This window comes from Gastrolobium bilobum, unplaced genomic scaffold (assembly GCF_033153095.1).
Source record: "Gastrolobium bilobum isolate Gb01-03AN ecotype WA unplaced genomic scaffold, APGP_CSIRO_Gbil_v1 utg38905, whole genome shotgun sequence".
In the NCBI taxonomy this organism is placed as follows: Eukaryota; Viridiplantae; Streptophyta; class Magnoliopsida; order Fabales; family Fabaceae; genus Gastrolobium; species Gastrolobium bilobum.
Genome location: NW_026895384.1, coordinates 29,701 through 56,711, shown reverse-complemented (window position 1 = coordinate 56,711; position 27,011 = coordinate 29,701). Strand labels below are relative to the sequence as shown.

The 27,011-nt window shown below is 31.4% G+C and overlaps 3 protein-coding genes across 8 annotated transcripts; all 3 read left to right on the top strand.

Annotated features, from left to right (window-relative positions):
• The first annotated feature begins 5,568 nt into the window (after nucleotides 1-5,568).
• On the top strand, nucleotides 5,569-9,231 carry LOC133308703 (membrane-anchored ubiquitin-fold protein 2-like). Of its 3 annotated transcripts, none has more exons than XM_061509400.1 (4): nucleotides 5,569-5,878; nucleotides 6,310-6,502; nucleotides 7,713-7,877; nucleotides 8,793-9,231. In XM_061509400.1, exons 2-4 carry the CDS (start codon nucleotides 6,370-6,372, stop codon nucleotides 8,846-8,848), a joined length of 354 nt encoding a protein of 117 aa, XP_061365384.1. In that variant the 5' UTR covers nucleotides 5,569-5,878; nucleotides 6,310-6,369; the 3' UTR covers nucleotides 8,849-9,231. The 3 variants fall into 3 exon arrangements, with proteins under 3 accessions (XP_061365384.1, XP_061365368.1, XP_061365376.1); XM_061509384.1 differs by having other exon boundaries at nucleotides 5,569-5,928; XM_061509392.1 differs by having other exon boundaries at nucleotides 5,569-6,502.
• Nucleotides 9,232-12,112: 2,881 nt separating this feature from the next.
• LOC133308583 (chaperone protein ClpB3, chloroplastic) lies at nucleotides 12,113-20,104 on the top strand. Of its 4 annotated transcripts, none has more exons than XM_061509221.1 (10): nucleotides 12,113-12,443; nucleotides 12,933-13,151; nucleotides 14,102-14,339; nucleotides 14,612-14,807; nucleotides 15,609-15,663; nucleotides 15,920-16,070; nucleotides 16,356-16,664; nucleotides 17,298-17,563; nucleotides 17,994-18,920; nucleotides 19,479-20,104. In XM_061509221.1, exons 1-10 carry the CDS (start codon nucleotides 12,195-12,197, stop codon nucleotides 19,806-19,808), a joined length of 2,940 nt encoding a protein of 979 aa, XP_061365205.1. In that variant the 5' UTR covers nucleotides 12,113-12,194; the 3' UTR covers nucleotides 19,809-20,104. The 4 variants fall into 4 exon arrangements, with proteins under 4 accessions (XP_061365205.1, XP_061365220.1, XP_061365212.1 ...); XM_061509236.1 differs by lacking the exon at nucleotides 12,113-12,443 and adding an exon at nucleotides 13,902-13,973 and having other exon boundaries at nucleotides 13,015-13,151; XM_061509228.1 differs by lacking the exon at nucleotides 12,113-12,443 and adding an exon at nucleotides 13,902-13,982 and having other exon boundaries at nucleotides 13,015-13,151.
• Nucleotides 20,105-21,985: 1,881 nt separating this feature from the next.
• On the top strand, nucleotides 21,986-26,619 carry LOC133308750 (uncharacterized). Its single transcript, XM_061509439.1, has 6 exons — nucleotides 21,986-22,129; nucleotides 22,274-22,411; nucleotides 23,316-23,389; nucleotides 23,469-23,548; nucleotides 25,272-25,423; nucleotides 26,395-26,619. The coding sequence occupies exons 1-6, from the start codon at nucleotides 22,126-22,128 to the stop codon at nucleotides 26,457-26,459; spliced, it is 513 nt and encodes a 170-aa protein (XP_061365423.1). The 5' UTR covers nucleotides 21,986-22,125; the 3' UTR covers nucleotides 26,460-26,619.
• Nucleotides 26,620-27,011: the final 392 nt, after the last annotated feature.

Below are 27,011 nucleotides of genomic sequence, written 5' to 3'. Positions count from 1 at the left end.
CCTATTCTCCTTGTAATTCCCTATAATGATTCTTCCCTTAATCTTTGCAGCTCATGCATTCACAAGGTTGATAGTGCATGTTACTATAAGAAAGGGGAAGAGAAAAAGGAGGAAAAAAACAAGGGAAAAAGTTTGAAAGTAAAATAAATGCAAATTATGAGGGAAGATAAGATGAGTTAGGATTATTTTATATCAGTGTAAATTACCTTTTCAATTTTAGTCGTGGTTCTATTTATCTCTAATGGTCTAGAATTATTTGACATGTGAGTTGTTAGATATAAGCAAATAAATAATTAAAATTTGGTATAAGATTTGTTATATTGGTGTAAGAATAACATATATGAGATAAAAAAAATTTTGAATAAAAATAAATTTTGTTGAAGAGTCAGGACTCAGGAGTAGCAAAGTACTTTCAATTGTTTCATTATAAATTTTGTACTTAGTTTCCTTGATTAGTATGTGCAGTATGCACGTTCGAATCAGTTGGAATGTAGCATGCAGCACTATTGGTAGACTGGAAGTGGGTCCTAATGTATAGTTCAATAGATAAGGTTATAAATTATGTACGTTACTGACAATTGAGAGTGGGACGTGACAATAAGCTTATGGTATGTGTAGGTTTTTGACTCTTTTGGATTTTAGTGGTTATTAAATTGGGTAATGTTTTCTTTCTTTTAGATGACCTGGGCAATTTTTTTACACAAATATAAAAGTTGGTCTATTAATTCTTTTACTTTTTTTTATTTTAAAAATAATGGACCCCACGATAGATTATTTTTATGACATGACCTAAGAATTTTTTCCTACAATATAATATTTGTTTTTTCCTATTAAATTATAGTAAAATGATTTATCCTTTTAAAGGATATAACTTATGTTCTTTTAGCAATTCTCTTTTTAGATATTATTGCTGACATGAAAAGTGAGAAAAATATGATTTTTATATTATAATTATATACTATCCTTAATATATAATTATAAATTGTTAAAAGAGCTTCAGTTATGTCCCAGACAAAATTTAAACCCCCAAATTACCTTGTGTTTCTATCCATTTGTACTGATTAGACTATATATATTTAGTTGTGAATATTTTAACTCAACAAATTTTTAGCTATAATTTTTCTTAGATTTTTTTTAGTTTTTCTGTAAAACTAAATATACGAAATCAAACACGCATTTTATAATCACTAGGTCTGGGTATGTAGCGATAGAAATTAGAAGGACGGGAAAAATAGGGGAGGAGGAGGAGAAGAAGTTTGAAGAGAGGGGGAGAGAAATTAAATCATGGAAAGGATAGGAGAAGTAGGAGAAAAGATAATTGAGAGGAAGATTGTAATTGTTTAATTCATTGATTAATTTTAGGGAAATAGATGTATCATATTGTAGGAAATTGGTTGTGTCATGTTATAGACACGATCAATATGGACCCCACCACTTTTAAAATTAAAAAAAAAAAATGATGGGGTCCACATTAATAATGTCTATAGCATGACACAACGTATATCTATTTCCCTTAATTTTATCACCGGTGGACTATCCTTAAATTTTTTAATTGATAAAATAAATTACCTAATAACATAATTTGAAATAATAATAAATACAACTAATGAGATACGATAAGTCAAACTTATCAAGATAAATTAAACTAATTAAGATAAAAATAAATTAAACATAATTTAAATTCTATATTGACAGTCGCTACCAGGTCATTGTCTATTTTTCCAACCATGTTTGGATGGATTTTTCAAAATAAACATTTTTATATATTATTTTTTTAGAATGACTTTTTTTAAAAAGTTGGAGTTATTTTATTTTTGGATTAATATTTTTTTATGATTTTTTTCTTCTTTTTTTCGAAAGCTTCGTTCAAATATACATAAAAAAAAAATAACTTTATCATTCACATAAACAAACTCCTTATCGTTTTTTGCTTCATAGACCCACCATTTCTTGACGGGAAAGGATATTATTACTATTAAATAATGTTATTATCAATGGTTAAATTTCGTCAATCAATTATGATCATTTATTGTGATTTAATAATTAATTAATGAGTTTAATTATGAAAATAATAACCGTTGATTGACGTAAATCAACGATTAAGATATGATAGTGACATTAATAAAAATATTATTTGATAGTAATAATATCGTATCCATTTCTTTATATATAACCCTCTTCACATTTTTTCTTTACTTAAATGTTATCAGTTTACGTGTAATTTGGTTGAATGATTAAACTTTAGTTGTCAAGCTATATTAAAGAGTCGAATCTTCTAAATCAGTATATAAAAGAATATTCAAACACCCACTTCAGAAGAATGGTTAAACTTGCAAAAACTAATAAAAATATATATATAATCAGAACTATATAGTAGTAGGTAAGTATATCTCTAAGTTGAGGTCCCACATGTGGTTGTTTAAAATTTAGATTATCAACCATCACCAAACAGAGACTATTCCTTCCAAGGGTTTGTTAGAACATCATGTTTGGAACATTTGACAACACCTCCAAATCCAATATCGCAATAGACAATAGTATTGGCTGCAAAGGCTGTTGATGCGTCTCTTTGTACCAATTTTCATACGAATAGTAATGCTATTCTCATAATTCAGACAAATAAAAAAATCACATACCTTCATATAGACTATCGTATTATTTTTAAAATGTTTAATTAATTAATGTACTCTACGAAGATCCAATCACAAATGTAGTTGGTGTTATTTTTGTTGTTTATTAAAAAGAGGTATATACGTAAACATAATCATGCTTACCGTGTAATCATAGCTGTAATAAATAATCCTTTAAATTAATGACACAAAATTATTTTACTTCTTTTCTTTCATGTACCTGACACTGCACGACAGCCATGTGGCAGTTTATTACTAGATATGTAAATTTTATCCAAGAAATAGTCTACCTTTGTATAGAGAAAATTAACCTTTGATATATATATATATATATATATATATATATATATATATATATATATATATATATATATATATATATATATATTATCTGCAGCCGCTTTACATATAACAACGACAGGTGTATGGTTACGATTCTTCACATATAATACTTTTATTCTTTGTATGGTTATGATTCCTCATATTTAATACTTTTAAGTATATATATGGTAAGTATTTAATTGTTGCACGTACAACAACCGCAGAAATGTAAACCTCATATATATATATATATATATATATATATATATATATATATATATATATATATATTGCCTATTTTGGGTGGGATAAAGAAAATTCGCGTTGTAGAAAATGAAAATATTACAATTATATATTATATTTATTTCCATCTTTGTATGGTTATGATTCCTCATATTTATTTTCACCTTAGTATGGTTATGATTATCATATTTAATGCTTTCACACTATAAAATGACGCTATTTTATATGACTGCATCAGTGCTTAGTTGCAGTGATTGTATATCCGACAAATCCTATATATATATATATTATTTGACACAGAATCTTAATCGTTAATTTCCGTCAATTTGACGATTATAATTAATTAGAAATTAATGATTTGGTATCAAATTTTTTAATTTGACTGTTAGATTCACGAAAATCAACGATTGAGATTTGGTATTAAATTTTTTAATTTGACACCGTTATCAAACGATCCTGCATATATATATATATATATATATATATATATATATATATATATATGGGCTTGATGTTTATTATTTTAAAAGATATAAGTTATGTCATTTTAGGAGAGAGATAGACACAGAAAATAGAAATCATGGGAGAGAGAAAGTGGGTGTTTTTTTAATTTAAAATTTAAATAAAAAAATTTATTTTTTGTCTATCTCTCTCTTAAAATGACATAACTTTATGTCATTTAAAATGACAAATATTTTTTCTTATATATATATATATTGTAAAATCATTTCTCCAGCCGTTCGACAACTAGCAATGACAAATGTATGGTTATGATTTCCCAATTTAATGCTTTCACATTTTGTATGATTATGATTCTCCACATTTAATATTGTCACCTATATATGTTAAATTGATTGCTGAACGTCAAGCTGCCGGAGAAATATACACCCCTATATAACAAAAGCTTAAATGTGAGGAGTCATAATCATATAAAAGTAAATAAATAAAAATGTGTGGTATTGGGAAACAAATGTACGAAGGAATTTGTGGAAAAGGAAATAAAGAAAAAGAAATGGAGATTTTTTTGGATTTTTTAAGTTAAATAAATAGTTTTTTGTATTTTTGAGAAAAAAATACAGAACAGTAAGAGAAGATGATTCTAATTTAATGTTATAAAGGTTGAAAATGATTTTTAACAATGATGTATTTCTGTATTTTTAACGAGGCTTATCGTTTCTGAAGCTGCTTGAGATAATTTTATCTTCAGCTACTAAATCATAACCATACAAAGATGAATCAATGGTGATAAAGAAAGAGAAAAAAAAAATTATAACCATTCAAAGGTGAATCAATTAATATAAGAAAATAAATAAATAAAACGACGTAATTTTTAGATGGACGGAGATAAATATATCTCTGTTTGAGAAATATTTTTATGTTTTAACAAATATGTAAACTTGGTGTTTCAGATTGTAAAAATGTGAATTTTTGCACAAAACAGTGAGTATTTAAAGTAACTTATTTTCTTGTACAAAAAAAATGTTAACTTATTTTATATTTATATCTTATAATTAAAATTTTATTGAAAAAAATATTTTTTTCCTTCAAAAATAAACAAAGCACACATTTAGTATTCTCTCGGCAGTAAAGAACAAAACTCAAACAAGAGTGATACTTAAAAAAATATCAAGCTAAGAAGAAACATAATGAAAACTATTTAAATATAAAATTCTTTACTAAATTATTTTTACTAGTATCACATCACATGAATCCTAGTCTTCAGTATTTCTTTACTTTAAAAGTAGAGTAAACACCATTTTTAGTCCTGTCAATATCTACGAAGTCCTTTTTAGTCTCTGGCAATAAAAAAGGACCAAATTGGTCCCTGAAATTACAAAAAAAGGGCTATGTTAGTCCTTATGTCAACTCCCAAATATGTAGAGTGGCCCTTTTCTTGTACTCTTAGGGACCAATTTAGTCCTTTTTTATTGCCAGGGACTGAAAAGGACTTCGTAGATATTGTCAGGGACTAAAAAGGGTGTTTACTCTTAAAAGTAACGATATCAGTAAAAACTAAAAACTTATACACTCTTTGTATACTTATATGCAAGTCGTTAGTTTGTATTTTGATCTCATATTACTGCCATTTTTTTTTTTAATGATTTTTTTTTTGGGTGAATTATTTTTAATGTTATAAATTAAACACATACCTCATAATTTTTCAAGCAAATTTTTTTTTTACTTTATTTTAATGTAACTTTGTTTCGGTTGACCTCGTTACAGATGAAACGTTATGATTGTAAGTCCATACATGTTAAGAATGTGGAGTGACATACACATGTTGTCTGAATGACACTTTTCAACAGTTTCTGACACCTAAAATTCAGAGGAAATTTAACCCTTACCGAATGTGATGTAATGAGAATAACATGTTCCATTAAAGTCATTGACTATAGATTTTGAGAGACTTTGAAAAATCCAAAAAACCCTTATCCCTTCCTTTGCTTCCTTGTTTTTCATATCAATAATTTGGAAAAAAAAAACAGCATCCACTTCATCTTCTTTCATCTGTTTTTTCAAAACAAGTTCCATGATTGACACAATTGCCACCCAGATCAGTGATTGACCCAACTCAGAAAAACCATCAAGTTTTTGCTTTTCTTTTCAATTCATTCTCTTTTTGGAATTCTTGCTTGTTTTGCAGATGACCCAGTTGGGAATTCAAGATGATTTTGTGATTTAATGTATGCCCATTTGATTATTGGATTGGTTTTGGACTTTTGGCTTTAGCTGTGTAAGATTCCTTTGTCAGTGTGTTGAATTCTGCCATGATGTTTCCTTTTAACCATTACTTTCAATCAGATTATTCTGTTTATCTATTCATGTAGATAGACCTAGCTCATTTATTCTGTATTTCTTCATTCATATTCTTAAGCCAGGAAATTTCATCAGAACATTTGATAACTCTTCATAGTTTCCTTAATTGTTTCCTTAATTATTTGGTTAACCTTTTCATATTTTGTATGCTATTTGGGTGTTGAGTGTGATTGAGAGGACTCAAACTTTTTTTTTTTTGGTATCAAGTTTTGCAGAATACTCGAGTAAGATACTTTGATTTAATTCATTTTATTCATGATTGAAACTCAAATGAAGTGATTCAATGGACTATTTCTAGGTCTGAGGTAAAACTGAAGCTATTTGATTTCTGAAATTCACGAGTTCCTGAAATCTGAGTATGGCTGAGAGCCAAGACCAATTAGAGATCAAGTTTCGGTTGAGTGATGGTTCTGATATTGGCCCCAGAAGTTTTGCTCCTGCTACTAGTATTGCAACACTGAAAGAGAGTATTCTAGCTCAATGGCCAAAAGGTTAGTTTGTTGTCCTCTTTCATTTTTCGACCTCTTTTTCTGTCTTCCTACTAATACTATGATGGGTTTAAGTTTTCTTATGTTGTAGAATTGTAGGAGATAAAAAAAGTAGAGAGAAGTTAAATGTGGGTCCCATATTTTATATTAAAAAAGAAAAAAAAAATTAATTGGCACGGAAAACGAATTAGTGTAGGAAAATGATATATTCTTATGTAGCATAAGAGTATTATTTCCCTACTATGATATCAATGTGAGAAAGTGTTATATTATTCCTGTTTGTTATAATGAACTCTGTACTGCAAAGTGGAAAATGATTGTTATATGTCCTTCAATAAGTAGTTTCTTAAACCTAAATTTCTTCTTCTTTTTTTCAATATTGTCTGCCTGCCCCTCCTTGATTGATATAGGTTTAGTACCAAATGATGATAGCTCAGTTAACGCATGAGAGCTGAGCAGGTGAGGATGAGAGCATGTGTTCGATCCTCCCTAAGACCATCTTTGGGAGGGGCTTCTAAATCCTAGACCCGCCCCGAACTCCAAATTAGTCCATAGGGAATCTATGGAACTACCGGGGGATAATCTCCAATATATATATATATATATATATATATATATATATATATATATATGTGGGTTATATACTTCTTCTGTCACTGCAGATGGGAAAAAGTGCAACAACACTTATTTTTATCAGGATACGCGTCCGAATCCTGATGTGTTTTTTTTTTTTTTAGGCCAGGATACGACCCCGTATCCTAGTGTTAATAATTTGCTGCAACTTTTCTCATCAGCAGCGAAAGGAGAAACGACGAACCCTATATATATAAATATGGGTTTTCATTTTATCCTTTAACATAACACAACAAACTTTCCTACACTCACAACATTTTGTGGGGCCCACACTTTTTAAAACAAAAAAATAAATAAAAAATTAAGACACGCAAAACGAATCTCTATAACATTACACAATCACTTTTCCTACAACATAACTCTTATAAAACCCTATATATATATATTTGAGGTAGTTTTTATTCCTTAGAATTTTTCAAGAGTATGTTTGTAGCTAAGTATCTATGCCATTTGGTTTTCATGGATCTCATTTGATATGTGTTCATATATTACTGACAACTGAGCTCAACAGTGCCATATTCTCTGCAATTTACTGGTATATAAGATATATGAGATCTTAAGTTTGTGTTTCTCTTTGAAGACAAGGAGTATGGCCCAAGAACTGTAAAAGATGTGAAGTTAATTAGTGCTGGAAAAATATTGGAGAACAACAGAACGGTGGGGGAATGCCAGAGCCCATTGTGTGATCTACCTGGTGGAGTTACAACAATGCATGTTGTTGTGCAACCACCTACTGTGGAGAAAGGTTTAGTATTTATTTCTGATACATTCCAAAAGCTACTATTATTAATAGCTATATGTTTTGCTTGTATAAACAGCTTCAAGATAAAATATTCTTATTTTAAAGTTTGACCGGACTAAGTTTGTTCTTTTCACTGCCAGTAGTTTGGTACCAGAAAGATCAAATTGTGAGTAGTAGTCTGATAGTTAGATGAACTTCCTTGGTAACACAATTTGCAAGTAACACTAATAGTAGTGCACTTTACTTAAAGTGTGTTTAGGGCATTGAACAAAATGTGTTTAGCAACGGAGCTAGTGTTTCTATCTACAGAGCAATAGGAGGGAGATAATTGGCAGAGGAAGCACAGTACCTTGGTGGCAATTGAGGGAGTGTGGGGTGATCCAAAGTGAGAAACTCTCACAAGAAATGTTAGCCCATGCCAAAAACTTTAGCCCCTCTCATACTTTTATCTGTTTGGCATAGCTGCCATATTTTAGCCTCTACTCATGCCAAATTTTAAAAAATTTGAAAACTATCTAGTGCCAAGGCACTAGCTAGTCCGAACGTGGCTCCGCCACTAAATCCACAAGTGGTGATCAGAAGATCGTGGGATGTAGTATCACGATCTGAGTTAAAGGGCTCATTATCGTGGGGGTGTCATCCCACGATCCGGGTTAAGAGGCTTTGGTGGATTGAGCCGAGTGCCAACATGGTTAGGCGCGGCGTCTAAACTTAGTTGGGCGCCTTAATCTCATATGAAGTAGGTTTCGTCAGGGAACTCACCTTGGAACAAAGTGAAAAGTGCTCTTTAGATAAGTAAAAACTGAGTAACCACTTGAATCTAAATATAAAACTTCTACAGTTTCTGTTAGAACAATTTTGAGTTCTGGTGCTTTATCTGATCCTTATTGACTTTCTGGTCTTTTTCTCTTGAAACAGATAAGAAAGTGGCAAGCGATGCTAAGCAAAACAAATGTGGATGTATTATATTATAGGATACGGATTGAATAGATGTCATCTTTTTTAGGTGGTTAAGGCTACACTTGTATTCATTTTTAACATGATCTATGGTTTTCAGAGATTTCCTCATACACAAATTCTTTGGTTGCAAAATGGCCTCATTAATGCTACAGTTAAAAGAGTTTCTGAGTTGATGAGGATTGTGAAGCCAGTTGATGCAAAATGGTTTCAGAGTTAAACCTTTTGAATGTGCTGTAATACCATAGCTACTCTTGTAACTCTTGTACAACAGTTAAGGCAATAGTGGCTTAACTACATGCATCACTCTCATGAAATGGTGGTAATGGTTGTGACTCTGCAGTTTAAATTCCCTTTGCTTTCGTTTATGTTTAGGAAAAAATCACAAAATATGTACTGTCTCCAGTTTTATGTTATAGGAGCCATATTTCTCTTTCGAAAACTTGAAGTATTATATTAAGTAACATGATTTTCTAATGGGAAATGCATTTGTTATTTAAAATGATATAGTTTTCTATCATTTTAGAGGAAATTATCGTGTTTTGATATACATTTGGTGTGGTTTAACTTAAAATGACATAAAATTATATTTTTTAAAGGGTTCTTATTTCTAATATTATTTTAAAAAAATTTGTCTAATATTTATTGAAACTATAGTGTGTTTGAAATTTTAATTTATTCCAAGATTATAATAATTTTTATCATTCTAACATTTTAATCTTTTAACCTAAAACGATGTCGTTTCGATGAATATTAGACAAAATTTTCTAAAATAGCATTAGATACTTTATTCCTTTTTTAAGAATGACAAATATTTTTTCATTTTCTAATATATATTAATTTTATATTTAATAAGTAATAAAAAAAGAGAGGTGAAATTTCTTATCATAAATAGTAATTTAAACTTTCAATGCATTTACAAAGCTTTTATTTGTTTCACATTGGAAAAATTAAAAAGAGAAAAGCTACGTTTTAGTTATAAATTGAAAACTAAATAATCACTATACTCAAACAGTTTTATTTTAAATTTTTTGAGAATTGGACTTTTAGAATATTTGAACCACAACCAGTTTAAACGAGTTGACCGGTCTATGGCCCATTTTTTGGTTTTTCAATGGTTTTTGGAAATTCAATTTTTGAAGGCCGATTGGACTAATCGAATGATTGGCTCTCGGTTTTTCAAGTTCTAAAAGTTATAATATTTAACACGGAGGATAAAAATTTGGGATTTTAGAATTGAGGAAGAAAAAAAAATAACCTCCAAAAATAAAAAATAAAAAAAATAAAAATTGAGTAATATTTTATGGGGAGGTTATACTTACAATCTATTTTCGTTTACAATATCTTACAACTATATCTTACCGTTGATTTTCGTCAATCAACCGTTATCATTTCTTGTCAATTAATAATTAATTAATAAAATTTATTTGTGAAAATCTTAACCGTTGATTGACGGAAATCAACGGTTAAGATATGGGTTGTAAGAGGTTGTAAACGAAAATAGGGTGTAAGTATAACATTTCCCAATTTTATAATGATATATTATAAAATATAAATTTATTTATTTATGCTAAATTATGATTTTATGACTTAAAAACAAGTTAAAAAATAATTTATGGATGTTTTAAATTTATTTTTTTCCAATCCCTCATTCAGACAATCATAAAGTGTTTAATTTTTTTAATACACTCACCCCAAAGGAGTTTTTATATCATGCCAAAATTAATATGATCGAAATTATATCATATTGAAATTATAAAAATCTAGGTAGGAGAAGAAGAAAACAGAGAATATATAATGGAATATAACGAAAAATTAATTCTTATTTTTATTAATAATGAATTTTAAATTATAATTAAATAAAAATAATTTAAAAAATATTAAAAAATAAAAAATATTTCTTCTCCCAAACCAATTTAACTTAAAAACTTAAATTATTAGGTGGAAACAAAGTCCGCTTTGAAAGGTTAATAATGGGTAGACTCATTTACCTGTGCTATTAAATTTCATAATATTATATTTATTGGAAGAATAAGGTCAGTGAAAATCGAACTCTAGACACTTAGTTTATATGCTCTAGTACCACTACTAAGAATGTATAAGAGAGCTCAAAACCCTTACAATGGATACTTTCTATGGGCTAAGCAGGGTTACCTTTCATCAATAGACTTAAGCGACAAATTACAATAAGTGGATTTAGCACCATATCTAAACATTAAACCTTAAGATTATCAATGAATTTTTTCTACTAATATGGTCTTCACTTGATCATTTTTAATCGATGTATGATTTCACCATTACTTACATTTGAATTTTTTATATTTCCCCCTCAAATTTTAGTCCCAACATCATTTTGCGAAAGTCTCTTTAGAATTACTCTATTCTTTTGAAGTATTAGGAGGATTTTCGACGAATCATCTTAGATGTTTTAGTCTCTTACGATAGATAAGATATATATACAACACTAACTTATCCTAATTTAATTTGTATTTACCATAACAAATAATCCCCTAATTTGATTGATCTCTTCCTCAATCATATAATTAATTACTCAATTTTATAAATAAATCAATCGTTGATTGGTCAACATTAGAATAGCTGATCCAGGAATTATGCGTGATATAAATACTTTAAACTATTCTAAAATGCATATGAATAATGAATTATAAATTATTTTTTTATAGGAAGATGTTATACTTACAATCTATCTTTGTTTACAATCTATCTTTGTTTACAATCTTTTACAACCAATATCTTAACCGTTGATTTTCGTCAATCAACCGTTATCATTTATTGTGAATTAATAATTAATTAATAAATTTTATTTGCGAAAATCTTAACCATTGATTGATGAAAATCAACGGTTAAGATATGTGTTATAAGAGGTTGTAAACGAAAATAAGTTGTAAGTATACCCTTCTCCTTTTTTATATATTTTAAAAGGGAAATATTACTCTTCTTTTACGTAAGTTAACTTCTCTCCTACTCTCTCACTTCAATTTTCGCACCTTACTTTTTTTTCTTGTAATGGTGGAACTCACCCATTTTTCTCTCTACAACATATAACTATCTTATATTAAAGGAGAATAATAAAACCCATTCTAAAATATTATTTTAAGAGAAAAAAGTAGGAAAAAAAATCATCAAAATGTACATTTTTTTCCTAGGGCTCAAATCAAATTAAATATTTACTTTCCCTATCATATCTAAACTGGGCCACGTGTGTGAACCTGGTTAAGGTATTCAACATTGTTCCAATGTTTCATAACCTCTTCAAATTCGCATAGTTTTGAACTCACTCACACAACTTCACCACACCAACAATCTCGCCGGCGACTTGGTCGGAGTTTCTGGTCTCCGGCGATGGCTTCTACGACGTCGTTTTCATCTCTCTGTCTTCCCCACTCCGTTCCAATTTGCTGTCACAGAAACGATGCTCGATTCCCTCACTCTCAGCTCTCCCTCTCCCTTAGCTCTTCCACGAAACCCACTTCCCTAAAGACCTTAAATTCGCTCCCATTGAAGAAAAGAGAAGCTTTTTCAAATGGGTTTCCGAGAACTCGAAGAAATCCCAAACAGTTCTCTGTTCACTGCACAGCTTCAAGTGGAAAGGTAACTTAGGATAAGATTCAACTTTTTGCATTAATGACAATCCTTTGTTATACCCAATCTTTTTAGTTGTTGTTACTCGGTTCCTTAACAATAAGTTAAAAATTGGCGAGCAGAGTTTGAGCTTTTACATGTTATAATCATAATTTAATTAAGTACATTAATATTTGATTTATTTAGGGTCTTATTTTTGGTATGACTAAGTTATTCTTAACTACATATATGTAAAAAAATAATGCATTTTATTGCGTTAAAAATTTGAATTTAAGAAGTTTAATCAATATGGGGCTTGATTTTAGCTCATGCAAACCAGGCCTGACTTGGCTCAACTCAAATTAATTTGATTCATTTATAGGTCTAGTTAGATGTCAAAATTCAAACTCATTTGTAATTCTGCCAATCTGAATTGTTGTAATTTTTGGTCTGGTGAAGCTTTAGAGGTGTAGTGGTTGATAACTAATAACTTGATAATGGGTTTTGATGCAATGGCAGATTTCACAGCAGGAATTCACAGAAATGGCATGGCAAGCGATTGTCTCATCGCCGGAAGTGGCAAAGGATAACAAGCATCAGATTGTGGAGACAGAGCACCTGATGAAAGCCTTGTTAGAGCAAAAGAATGGTCTTGCTCGCCGGATCTTTTCCAAGGTTGGCGTAGATAACACCCGGCTTCTAGAGGCCACTGATAAGCACATTCAGCGGCAACCCAAGGTGATTGACCAACTCAAATAATTTGAACTCCTTTAATTATGCCTTGGTGCTTATAGTTATGTCTTTAGCTTGTTACTGTAGTCTTACTTCCTTCTTGTTGACATTCATTTTGATTTTATTGGTTTTACCCATATTCTCTTGCAACTTCGATTTTAGGTTTGCTTTTTCTTCTTAAGAGTTAATACCTAAATGGAAATTGTATGAAGTCTACAACTTGATGGTAGAAGTGAAGTTGGAAAGAAATAGTGAAAATTCAAGCTTGGAAGCGAAGTAATAGCAATATAATTTTGTTTTTGGAATGACTTAACATTTAGATGAAACTGACATGTCACCATCACATAATGTGGTTATGATCTGACCAATTTGCAAAGTTTATGAAACCTCGTTCTCATCCGAAATGAAACTTGGAGAGGACAGGAGTAAAATGCGAAACTAATTTTGGTCCAACCTGTCAATAGATGGTGATATGAAATTCGGACCCTTCCATTTTTCCTTCATTCCAATGATACCACTTTCGATGGGTGAAATCTCTCCTTTATCCCTCACTTCATCCAGTTTGACCTATAATTGTTGAGATTTTTCTCTCTGGTTCTGTCAATGCTAGAAAAGACTTATTTATTGTATTGATGTTGGAAATATTGCTGACTTTCAGCTGTTGGCTGCAGTCCAGATCCAGTATTTGTTGGAATGTGGATCCTTTTGATGGTTCTTTTATATCAATAGCCTCTGATAATTTGATTTGAATTCCAGAATTCACTATTAAAGTTCAATATATGGCTTTGAGCAGATGCCCAATGCAAATGATATGGAGTAAACACATGGGTACTTATTGTATGTTTTCAGATGCCTATAAAATATAGCACTTGTATTTTGTTAGCAGGTTGAGTAAACTACTACCTGTGTCTGTAGCCCACTAACCCGATTCATAAACTCTTGTCCAATTATGTTAGGTTCTAGGGGAATCAGGTGGTTCAATGTTGGGGCGTGATTTGGAGGCATTGCTTCAGAGAGCCAGGGACTTCAAGAAAGAATATGGGGATTCATACGTGTCAGTTGAACACTTGGTTCTTGGTTTTGCCCAAGATCAAAGGTTTGGGAAGATATTGTTTAGAGATTTTCAAATATCTCAGCAAGCTCTAAAATCTGCCATAGAGTCCGTAAGGGGACGCCAATCAGTTATTGACCAAGGTCATATATTATTTGTTTGCTTTTTATAATTATAGTGTGTGATATGTAGTTGTCTTTTTTTTCTCCTTCCTTGTTACCCCCTTTTGTTTTGGGGCAGGGACAGTTAGAGTTGTTAATTGTCTTCTATTGAAGACTTAACTAACTTCGAATGGTACAGTGATCCAGGGTAATTAGATTGTGTTTGTCTTTTCCATGGTTGTTAGGAGCTGTACATTATAGTTTGTGTTCTAATCATCTTGTAGTGCTTAAACCTCAATTTAAATTTGTCATAGATCCTGAAGGAAAGTATGAAGCCTTGGAAAAATATGGGAAAGATTTGACAACAATGGCTAAAGCAGGAAAACTTGACCCAGTCATAGGAAGAGATGATGAAATACGCAGGTGCATTCAGATTCTCTCCAGGAGAACAAAGAACAATCCTGTGCTAATTGGTGAGCCTGGTGTTGGAAAGACTGCAATTTCTGAAGGGTAAGTGCTTAGGTCTTCCTCCTAACTGTTGCCTGTGTTTGCATTATTGTTGAGCGTTTTTACTGTTAAATTTCTTGCTTCATAAATACAACAGTGCCCGTGATTTAGGTATAATAAAAAATAAATAATTTATTTAAACATATGACGGTACAAATATTTCTTTAATATTTTAAGAAATAAATGATAATTGATTTAAATATTAATAACTACATAAAACTCGTTATTTTAAAAAAGAAGTTTCTTAAAAGTAGGAATGTAATAATTGGCTAACCAGAGGGCGTTCTTTTTTCTATAGCTGTATTGATTATAATCGCAGAAACAATATGATCAATTGTATGGTTACTATATCAGTACCATGGTTTTAAATTGCGGTTGTAGTTGTGTAGTGGTACCTGCAATTGTAGGCATTGTGACTACCGTGATGTTGGTTGTGGCAATTTTTTCAAGTTTGGAACTGTGAATTTTTTTATTTTTAAACAAAAGATATAATGTTATGGCCGTTATGCTCGCATTGCGGATTTTCTTGTGAATTCATCCCGCAATTGCAGGGTGATGTCTGCAACCACAATATTGCAGCCACATTAGGTCAGGTGATGTGGTTCTCAAGTTGAAACCATGCACAGTACTTAATATGGAGATTGATGCCATTGGAATATTTTTGTTGAACCAGAGGTCCATGTTTTTCTCATAATTTTGTCGAAAGATGAGCAAGTCAAATACTTGCTTGTACCTAATGTGGTTGCTTTTGTGAGTTTTCGTTAATATGTTCTGCATATTGACCTAACTCTGCCTTTGAAACAGTCTTGCTCAGAGAATTGTTCAAGGAGATGTTCCTCAAGCTTTGATGAATCGAAGGGTACGTGTGTTATCCAATATAAGGCTATTCTAATATCCTTGATAAAGCTAAAACTGGAAGAAAAAGGGGCAAGAATGGGACTGTAGGATTTACAATAACTAGATTTTTAAGTTTTTATCTCATTTTCACTATATTGATCTCTATCCATTGATTTGTTTTATAAGAATGTAATATTTATCTTATTTTATTCTCCTTTTTGGACTTGTGTGTTGGCCAGGAGTTGTAAAATTGATCTGATACACTTTTCGCATTTCAGCTTATATCTCTTGATATGGGTGCACTTATTGCTGGAGCAAAGTATCGTGGAGAATTTGAGGATAGGCTGAAAGCTGTTCTCAAAGAAGTAACAGAATCTGATGGTCAGACTATCCTTTTCATTGATGAGATCCATACAGTTGTTGGGGCAGGTAATGAGCTTCAAAGTTTTCCATTTTTCCACTTTGAGACAGCTGATTTATTGTAAAATCTGTTTGGAGAGTCTAGACAACTGTTTTAAATTTCTTTTAACTTCTGTTTTTCTTTCTCTCTGACACATACTTGGTATATGAAAACCCTTCAGATCAATAGATGTTCAAATCACAGAAGACGATTCATTTCAATTCATATCTTTTTCCTGAAATATTGCGTCTGTTTGTATCTGATGCCTACCAATGGTGTTTGGAAATTATAATCTATAATATACAATATGCTAGGTGCTACAAATGGTGCTATGGATGCTGGTAATCTCTTAAAGCCTATGCTTGGTCGGGGCGAGCTACGATGTATTGGTGCAACCACATTAGACGAGTATCGGAAGTATATTGAGAAGGATCCTGCACTAGAGCGTCGGTTCCAGCAAGTTTATGTTGACCAACCTTCAGTTGAAAATACCATTTCAATACTAAGGGGACTGCGGGAAAGATATGAGCTGCATCATGGAGTTCGCATTTCTGACAGTGCACTTGTGGAAGCTGCAATTCTCTCAGATCGATACATAAGTGGGAGGTTTTTGCCTGACAAAGGTGAGTACTTGCAACCAGCTCTTGGCTATTTAATGTATTACACTAAGATTGAGAAATCTCATCAGGATTTAAGTTTATTTCTAGTATGTAATTTCAATTTTAGTATTATGACACCTTACAAGTTTTATAAGAACGAGATTTGGATTCTGGATTAGAATAATCTCAGACTGATTTAAGCATGCAGTATGAAAATATGTGAATTCAATTGAAGGTTAATGGAAATTTTTTGTTTTTAGGTATTTTTTTTATTTGCTTTTGAAATTGTTTCGTTTAAATTCTTAGAATGTATCTCATATTCTTGTTATATTATTATTGTATCTAAGAATATCTTAGTGTATCTCGGAGCATATGTTAGAAGTGTTTTTCATGTTTCATTATATTTCCTAATTTGTTTTCTTATTTGATTATAATTAGGAGTCTAGTACTAGTATAAACAGGGGATAATGATTTGTCTTTTGTATCACGTCATATCGATATCAATTTTAGATTATTCATTAGCTTATTATCTCTTTTTGTGTTTCTCTATCTAAACCCCTATAATTTTGACAAAAATGTCAAGTGTTACATTTTCTTCATGAATCAGCATCAATGGTGCTCATGAAGTGCTAATTGCAAGCTACTTCTGAATTGCAGCTATTGATCTGGTTGATGAAGCAGCTGCTAAACTGAAAATGGAAATTACTTCTAAACCTACTGCACTTGATGAGATTAATCGGTCAGTCTTGAAACTAGAGATGGAGAGACTCTCTCTCATGAATGATACAGACAGGGCTTCTAAAGATAGGTTAAATCGTCTTGAGACAGAGCTCTCCCTCTTAAAAGAGAAACAGGATGAGCTAACTGAGCAATGGGAGCATGAAAAGTCTGTAATGACTCGTCTTCAGTCAATTAAAGAAGAGGTGTGTTATCATATTTTGTTTTATTTTTTGGCTAAAGGTGCTCTTCTTTTTTTATTTAAATAAGTGAACTTTGAAAGAATGAGTGCTATGAAGATAGCTTTTTGCTGGGTTTTGTCAAATTGAAAAACTAGTGCAAGTGTAGAGATTGATTTAGTAATTATGCGTTGACATTAGAAATTCACATGTATAAAAGCTTTACTCTATATTAATTGGAAGATAAAGATCTGATTGTGGGCAAATATGGAACAACGGCAATTTTGCTCCTTTGTGGCTGGAAGTTCATGGGTTTGAGTATGAAAACAGCCTCTTTGCAAAAAAATAAAATAAAATAAAATAAAATGTAAGGCTAAGGCTAAGGCTGCGTACAATTGACTTATGCACCGGTAAGATAAAGATCTGATTCTGATCATTGCCGTATTTATATATGCAGATAGACAGGGTAAATCTTGAGATCCAACAGGCTGAGCGGGAGTATGATCTTAATCGTGCTGCTGAATTGAAGTATGGCAGTCTAAACTCCTTGCAACGACAACTTGAAAGTGCAGAGAAGGAGTTACATGATTATATGAACTCTGGTAAGTCTATGTTGAGAGAGGAAGTTACAGGAAATGATATTTCTGAAATTGTGAGTAAGTGGACTGGTATCCCCATTTCAAAACTTCAACAGTCAGAGAGAGAGAAGTTGTTGTTTTTGGAGGAAGAGCTCCATAAGCGTGTCGTCGGTCAAGATCCTGCTGTTAAGGCAGTAGCCGAGGCAATCCAACGTTCAAGAGCAGGCCTTTCAGATCCCCATCGCCCGATTGCAAGCTTCATGTTTATGGGACCCACGGGTGTAGGAAAGACAGAGCTAGCCAAGACCCTGGCTTCCTACATGTTCAATACAGAAGAAGCACTTGTACGAATTGATATGAGTGAGTACATGGAAAAACATACAGTTTCAAGATTGATTGGGGCTCCACCTGGATATGTTGGGTTTGAAGAGGGAGGGCAGCTAACAGAGACGGTTCGCCGCAGACCATATGCAGTTATTTTGTTTGATGAGATTGAGAAGGCACACTCAGATGTTTTCAATGTATTCCTTCAAATTTTGGATGATGGAAGAGTAACCGATTCGCAGGGTCGCACTGTAAGTTTTACCAACACTGTTATCATTATGACCTCAAATGTTGGATCACAATACATTCTCAACACAGATGATGACAATGTGCCCAAAGAGTTAGCTTATGAAACCATAAAACAGCGGGTAATGGATGCTGCAAGATCCATCTTTCGCCCTGAGTTCATGAATAGAGTTGATGAGTATATTGTTTTCCGGCCACTGGACCGCGATCAAATAAGTAGCATTGTCAGGTTACAGGTAATTTTGTCCTCACTAATAGATAAATTCATTATAAGAGTCCTTCACCCATCCAAACCCTGCACATTTTTCTTTTTCGTGAAGAATTACTTATGTCCATATTGATGAAGAAAGTCATAAAGAATTCTGGTTAGAATTATTAAAGGCTTATGGGTAAAAAATCAATTTAACCCTAAAGCTTGAGCTAATAGATGAAAACACATTATTCGTCTTATATTTTATATCATATTTCTCTGTCACACCCCTTGACATGAGAGCCAATTGGGCTTGAAGGGTGGACAATGCATGAGCCCATCTACCTGTACTAAGAAATTCTATGATATGTAATTATTTATTGATAGATTGGGGGACGGTGAGAATCAAACTCGTAATCACTTGGTCACAGAAGCTCTGATATCATATAAAGAATCAATTAACCCAAAAGCTTAAGCTTTTAGGTGAAAACACATTAATGATCTTATATTTTATATCGTATTTCTCTAACATTATGAATTTAGAATGCATGGATCAACTTGCATTTTTGATAAAAACTAGACTCACTTTTTAAGTTTATTACAGCTAGAGCGTGTTCAGAAGAGAATTGCGGATCGCAAGATGAAAATCCGAGTAACAGAAGCTGCCATACAACTTCTTGGAAGCTTGGGGTATGATCCCAACTATGGTGCTAGACCAGTCAAGCGAGTGATTCAGCAAAATGTGGAGAATGAACTTGCAAAGGGTATTCTAAGAGGAGAATTTAAGGATGAGGACACAATTTTAATAGACACAGAAGTCACAGCATTTGCCAATGGTCAACTTCCCCAGCAAAAACTAATCTTTAAGAGGGTTGAAGCTGATTCAGAATACACTACTAAAGATACCCGGGAAGGCTTTCCACAGATTCTGTGAATGCATTTTAATCCTCCTTATTTCTCCACATGCTAGCTTGTTTCACACAAATTTTTGAGTATAGATGGTTTTCTTACACGAATGGAACTCTGATCCTGTGCATAGCTTGCATATATTTGTAGTTCTTCACATAAAATTTTTATTGGTCAATACTCAATACGAACACCATGCTTGAGAAAGCATGAAGTGCGAGTACTTCACTTTTAAGTGACATGTAATTTATCTCAATAGTACAATTTTTCATATGCAAATTAATATATCACTACTCAATGGTCTGCAAAACCATATTGGGAATGAGGGGCTATGTTTTTTAATGCTTAGATATTGGCATGATGATTGTTCATTTTTATTAATGAGGATAGTAATGTTTGGACAAAAAGGGGTTAAGTGAGCTTGTTCTCTTGATTAAAGGTCTAAGTTTGAGCCTAAGAACGGAGAACACAGAAAATTATGTTGGGAGAGTCGTTTTTTATGAGCTTAACATTTTTCGAATTGGATTAATTATGTTTTTGATGAACTGGGGGAAAAAAAGTACTGAAAGGGGATAATTTGGTTATTCACTGACAAGGACTAAATTTTAAGTTTGGAGTGTAATGTAAGACGAGGTTAGGTTCACTTCTGCTAGTGTGCCTATGAATTTTCTAGACACAAATATTTAAAGGGATTTATAAGAATAATGTTGCTGGAAAATGACTGTATCATTAGATAAAAACACCAAAGTGGGGTCCACTGATTTTTCTAAAAAAATAAAAATAAATAAACAATCACGGATTTTGATGTTCCATGCAACATGACCAAACCATAGCCAAATTTAAAATATAACTCGGTATCTTATAAGTTATAACCCATTGTAGGTCATGTGCTATGCACAAGTATATTTTTTTCAAAAAAAATATTTTTGCAGTTAGTGCAGATAAGTTATCTGTATTTATTCTCAAAGTGACGTCGTTTTGAGATTGAAAGATTAAAAAATTATAATTATAAAGATTATAATAATTCTGAAATAAATTAAAATTATAAAAACACCATAATTTTCATACCAAAACGACGTTGTATTGGACTTATTGCATATAATTTGATTGCAGAAAAAACTAACCCTACTTTTTTCTATCTCTAGTCAATTGGATGGTCTTATGGGAGGAGATTATCTAAATTCATATTTTAAAATATTATTATCATAAATAGATGCATAAAAATACGATAAATAAGTATGAATTTTAATGTTTCAATTGATGTTGAAAAGAAAATTGTGATACTTTTAACCATATATTGTGTAGAAATGTGGAAGCTTGCAGTTATATGGACATCACTGATTTAAAGAATTTAACATGAGAAATATTTTTATGCTTTTAAATGACATAACTTGTACCATTTTACTCTCACAAAGAGATGTGACTCACATAACTTGTACCATTGTACCATTATATGGACATCACTGATTTAAAGAATTGGATGGTCTTATTTATTTTTTCCACTCTCTCTTATGATTTATCTCTTTCTCTCACTTAAAACGACACAACTTTACATCTTTTAAAATGATACACACTTTCTTCATTCAACATTAATAAAAAAGAGCTAATATTTACAAACTGAAATAAAAAAAGTTAAGTAATAGATGCCATATATTTTGCTCATGTCAAATTAGATAGTTTTATTTTTTTAATATGTTTAAGAAAAATAATTTTCGATAAAATTAAAAATCTTAGTTAACTAATAATAATTCGATCCTTTAATTAAGGGGAAATAAACGACAACAACATGCATTGCAAGAGGTTCAAAAAGCACTACAAAATGACACACTAGTACAAATTTCTTAGTTGCTTGCTACTTGATGTAAATAGATTAGTTAGCCTGTTATATATCAAATAAAATAAGTTCAAATTTTTTTAAAAAATTATTTAAAAAACAAATTATAAATATTTTTTTTACACCTATAAATTTACATCCTAATTTATATTATATTATTTATTTAAATAAAATAAATACAATTAATATTTTAATAATTTTAAAAAATTAAATAATATTATTTTAATTATTTTTAATTATTAAATATCTAATAGACTTAAAAACTTAAGTCAATGTTTTTTCTATGTAGATGAAAAACTTATAATTTGATTTACAAAAAAAAAAAACTTATAATTTGAGCTCACACTGCCAAACCTATGAGCTAACCTATTTTAGGCGAAGCCACGTTTACACCCCTACAGTTGCTACCACGTTAACGTTTTCATCCTCACTCATCAGCTTCTTCTTCGCTCAGGTTTTTTGCAGTGTCGCAAAACCGAACCAATCATCATTCATTCACATACATACACACATGGGTCAGTTTTTCCCCTTCATCCTGTGCAATTGTAGTGTTAAAAAATCAAACTTTGTGTTCCGATTTTCTTTCCCATCACTTTTTCACTTACCCATTTTCATTTTCTTTGTTTTTAATTTTTGGGGGGGTTCGAATTTTGTGGCAGAGGAGAGAGAAGAAGGGAAGGTGGAGAAGATGATGGTGATGGAAGGAGTAGCATCAATTGCATTGCTTCCATGTGGGTCTATCTCAGGGCACTTCGTCCAACTTCCCCATTCTATTTGCTATGGTCTTCATGGCACTGGTATGTATATATGCACCTTTTCTTTGTATAACTAATATCTGTTTCCAGTGGTTATTTCCAGCTCATTTTTCGAAGTTTTGAAATTGCTTAAGTAGATAATTTTAATGCATTTTCTTTATTTGTGTGATGATGTTTTTGAATGAAGATAGAAAAATGTGTTTTTTCCTTCTACCATTTTACTTGACGGTTTAGGGGAGTAGTGAACATTATACAGTATGAGAAATTGATACTAATAGTTTTCTCTAGAGTAAGTGATTGAGTTGTTTGTATCTCTGAGTTGGCCTTAAATTAAAGCAGCACAGGATTGGATCATGTCATGAAATAAAGCTAGGTTTGAAAAAGACCCTTTTTATCAAAAGTTTTATTGTCGTTGTCATAAAAAAAAATGTTCAAGTAATTGCTTTATTGTCAATTGCACTCTTTCGTAGGGCCAGTGACTATTAGTTTGTCATTCTCACATTGGATGGAAGATTATCATATGATAATTATTCCTTCGTAATGGACTTTAGGCATAAGGGGTAGCTGGTTTCTGCAATGGCATTCTTCTTCTTCTTCTTTTTGGCTTTACAACCAGTGTAGCCAAACTGGATCTTATATATATATATATATCAAATGCTCCTCTATGTTGCTCCCAAATTATTTGACTTTTAATAAAATTCATTAACAAATTTGACTTTTAGTTACCCTTTCAGCTAGAGATTGTAGCTGTGACTACCAGCTTGAAAGGGTAGTCAATATCCTTCAGTGCATCAGTTCTTCCCTTGTATATTTGTCTGTATGTTGTTTACTTGCCCATGGTTCTATGTGAGCCAATGTTTTTATACAATTCTTTTAATACTATATTATCTCCATTTAGTAATTACTCATACATGTTTCTCCTTTCCATCTTTTTTCACGATGAAAGAATTGGCATGTGAAAGGGAATGCAGTAGGGGTGAGGATTATCGACTCATCAAACTCACAATCACAGATTTCAATGTAATAACTGTGACTTTTTGTTGTTTATCTTTTCCTGTTCATCATACACTTTATTGCCTATCTGGTTTTGATGAAACAGGCAAAGAAAGAACAAGCCACTGTCGTGGAGTGCAAAGGCCATGATGCTGCTCGATTCAACAGCATTGATCATGCTCATGGGTAAAGCATAGTGATCTAGACATGATATTTCTGTATCTATGAATATGGCATGCTAGTGATATTTCTTTTTCAGTGGGCTCTATGCTTTTGTTTATTTAATTCTTAATCTGTATAGTTTTCATGGTAAACAGTAAGAACAATGTTATTAAAGATGAAACTGAATGTCTATAATCAGGCAACCGCTTAGATATAAATTCTGGAGTATAGTCCAGGCAAGAAATTCACCTTTGTCATGCAACTCTACTGGTATTTAATTATAATGACTCAGATAAATAGAGGTTGTTGCTAGGGGAGTAAATGGGTCAGACGGCCTATTAGGAACCTACAACCTGACCTACCTTAGGTCTGACATGGTCTGCTCTATTTTCTAAATAGAGCAGGTTTAGGCTTTTAGAAAAGTTCGTTTAAAAATTAGGACATAGGTCCACTTTAAAAAGCTTGCAGGTTAGCCTTTTAATTTTTTAATAATATAATATATTTATGATATATATTATTCACTTAAAGACATATTCTGAGATCGTGATTTGTAACACTAATTTTTAAATTAATAATTATTTATTTAAAATTTAAAATATAATATTAAATTAAATTAGTAAAGAAAGTGCAAATTATATGTATATATACATATATGAAATTTTCATGTGATATTTATGAACATTTTCATGTGACTCTTATGTTTCATGTGTTGTTAATGAAAAATTATTTCATATGATCTTTGTTAATAAGAAATTTTATCTTTTATATTTCAGTTTGGTTTGAGCCTATAAACTTTAGTTTGTAACTTGGTAGGCCTTACAGGCCGTGTTGCTTTTTAGTTTTTTATAATAGCTCAGGCCATACCTATAAATTAAGTTTTTAATAGGCTAATAGACCAGTTACCAATATAGGCTCTAAATATTTTACATAGGCTTAGCTATCAAAGTCAAAGCTTAACTTGACCCATTTACACCCCTAGTTGTTGTTGTATAGCATACCAACGGGACAGGGCAACTAAAGAGAGGCATATAATTAGAAAATCCACAAGTATTTATCTAGTTTTCATATTTGCCTTTTATATACTAGTTTTTTTTTTTTGGAAAAGACACTTGATTGGTTTACTTTTGGATATATAGTTTAGGTTAAGCAAAATTAGTCCCCAGTTCCCACAGTTTCACCGGATTTTGATTTGCTCCCTGTAGTTTTTTTTTTTTTTTTGGATATCATTCTCTATATTTTTTCTCATTTGGATTTTGGTCCCTACACAGTTAAGGTATTGATCCTTATATCTTTCATTCATTTGGGTTTTAGTCCCTATAGTTTCTCCTCATTAAGATATTAGTCACTATTTTCTATGAAGAATCATTCTTATACTTTGGAATCATTAAGGTACTGGTCTTTGATGCACGAAAATCCAAATGGGTGTAAGTAACTATAGGAATCACTATTCGGAAAATAAACTATGAGAATCAAAATCCAAATCTGGAAAAACTATACGGACTAATTGTTTATTTTAACCTATATTTTGCATAAGTAATCTAATTGTCTGTGTCAGATTCAATCTTCTCTATTTACCTCTGGTTCTTTGTCTCCAGTTATCTGGTATTTACAAACTGATTTCTCTTTCAGGACTTTCTTTCTCCTCACAAATTGAAGTTCTCATTCATTTACATTTTTCTTGATTTTTTTTATGACCATTACATGCTGATGACATGTTCAATTTATTGTTTGCATTCACCTTGAACAGTTGGGATAAGGATGTCACAAGTATGATTGAACAAAAGGATGTGAAGAAAAGAATCTTGGTTTCATTCGAGTGTCAGACATTGAAAGCTGAGAAAGCAGCTGAAGACCACATCAAACAGTTCATGCCAAAATTAGCTGGGCTGGATGCTGTTGGTATGTGATTGTGTCACAATTTACTTATGCTTTTGACTATTAATTTATTAAAGCGGAATAAGAGAAGCTTGAGGCGGGTTTTAGATGCAGCTATGTTTGATTATTATGATATTGTGATTACCATTCTACAACATGTACTTGCATCCAAACACTTATGACATAATTTTGCATTCTTTTGGACCATTAAATTACCATTTTGATATTGAGAAGTGCTTTTATAAAACTTCCTTTACTGCTTTACTCTTAGGTAGAAGGAAAAATTTTAAAATCCTGGGAAAATGAGATTGGGAATTCGATTTTCCCACGTTTGGTACAAGAGTTGTAAAAAAATTTCCGCAAAAGTCGGATTCCCGGGATTCATGTTTATGAAGAAAAATTATATCTTAAAATACCACCAAATGGGTGGTATTTTGAGAATCCCATGCGATAAGAATATTTGATAATTTTTTTGGGACATAATTAACCTCAATCCACATTCCCACCAATATTTTACATTCAACCAAACATAGCATCAAGAAAATTAACCCAACATTCCCGTGAATATTTTGGCCTACCAAACAATTTTTTGATAACGTTCCCAGAAAACTCGTTTTTTCTACCATATTCCCGGATAAAAAAAAAATTTCTCCTCTACCAAACGCCATATTAAAGAATCCTAATATATTGTAAAGCCTTTATCTAGATTCATCAACAGCAACAAAATGGTGTTAAGCTTTAGAAGGTGTAGGGGAAGTAGCTGTTTCCTTTCACATGCTTTATTTGGATGAAGTTCTATGCATGCATGAGCTTAAGCATAGAGCTTATAAACAGTTTAATCTGTTTGATACATTATATATCTGGACCATTGTTTCATCCTCTGCACTGAGCCTGTTTTGTACCTAACTGATCTTGCAGGTTCTGTTTTGTTTAAATGTTTCTCTTTCTCAAAAATCTTTTAAGATTGGTTTTATTTGGTGGTTTGAATTGTGCAGTTAACATTGGAAGGATGACAATTTCTGGGTTGGACTTTGGAGCAGAGGAAGTGGAGACTGAGTAGAAAATTTGATATTTTAACTAGTTAATAACTTAATATGCATTAAGCTACTGAGAGAAAGACATCAATGCATGATTTGCAGAGAACTATTTTGTAGGAAGGTAAGAACCTGTATTTTGCCCCATATATATAAAGGAAAAGATGAGTATGATCTTTTTTTTTCCTGATTGATAATTATTATTAAAAGTATATTCTATTAAAGTTGAGAATTGAGATCCTTAATTGATTAAAAGTTGAGGCCTGTAATTGATTAAGTTTTAAAATTGAAGTCCTATCATAATAAAGTTGAGATTTTTTACAATAATTTTCTTAGGATGGTGAGGACTTAATTTCAAAGTATAAGTCTTATACACATGCATCATTAAATAAACTTTTGTAAATTACAAATTTTAGTTACATGTGATAATATCTTGATAATCATATATATTATATAAAATATATAAAATGGTTTACTCGACAGTGAAAGTATATGATGACTTATAGAAAGTTAAAATATGCTGCTTATTCGCATGTTTACATTTAGGGGTATGTTTTTCTCATGTTACATGAGATAAC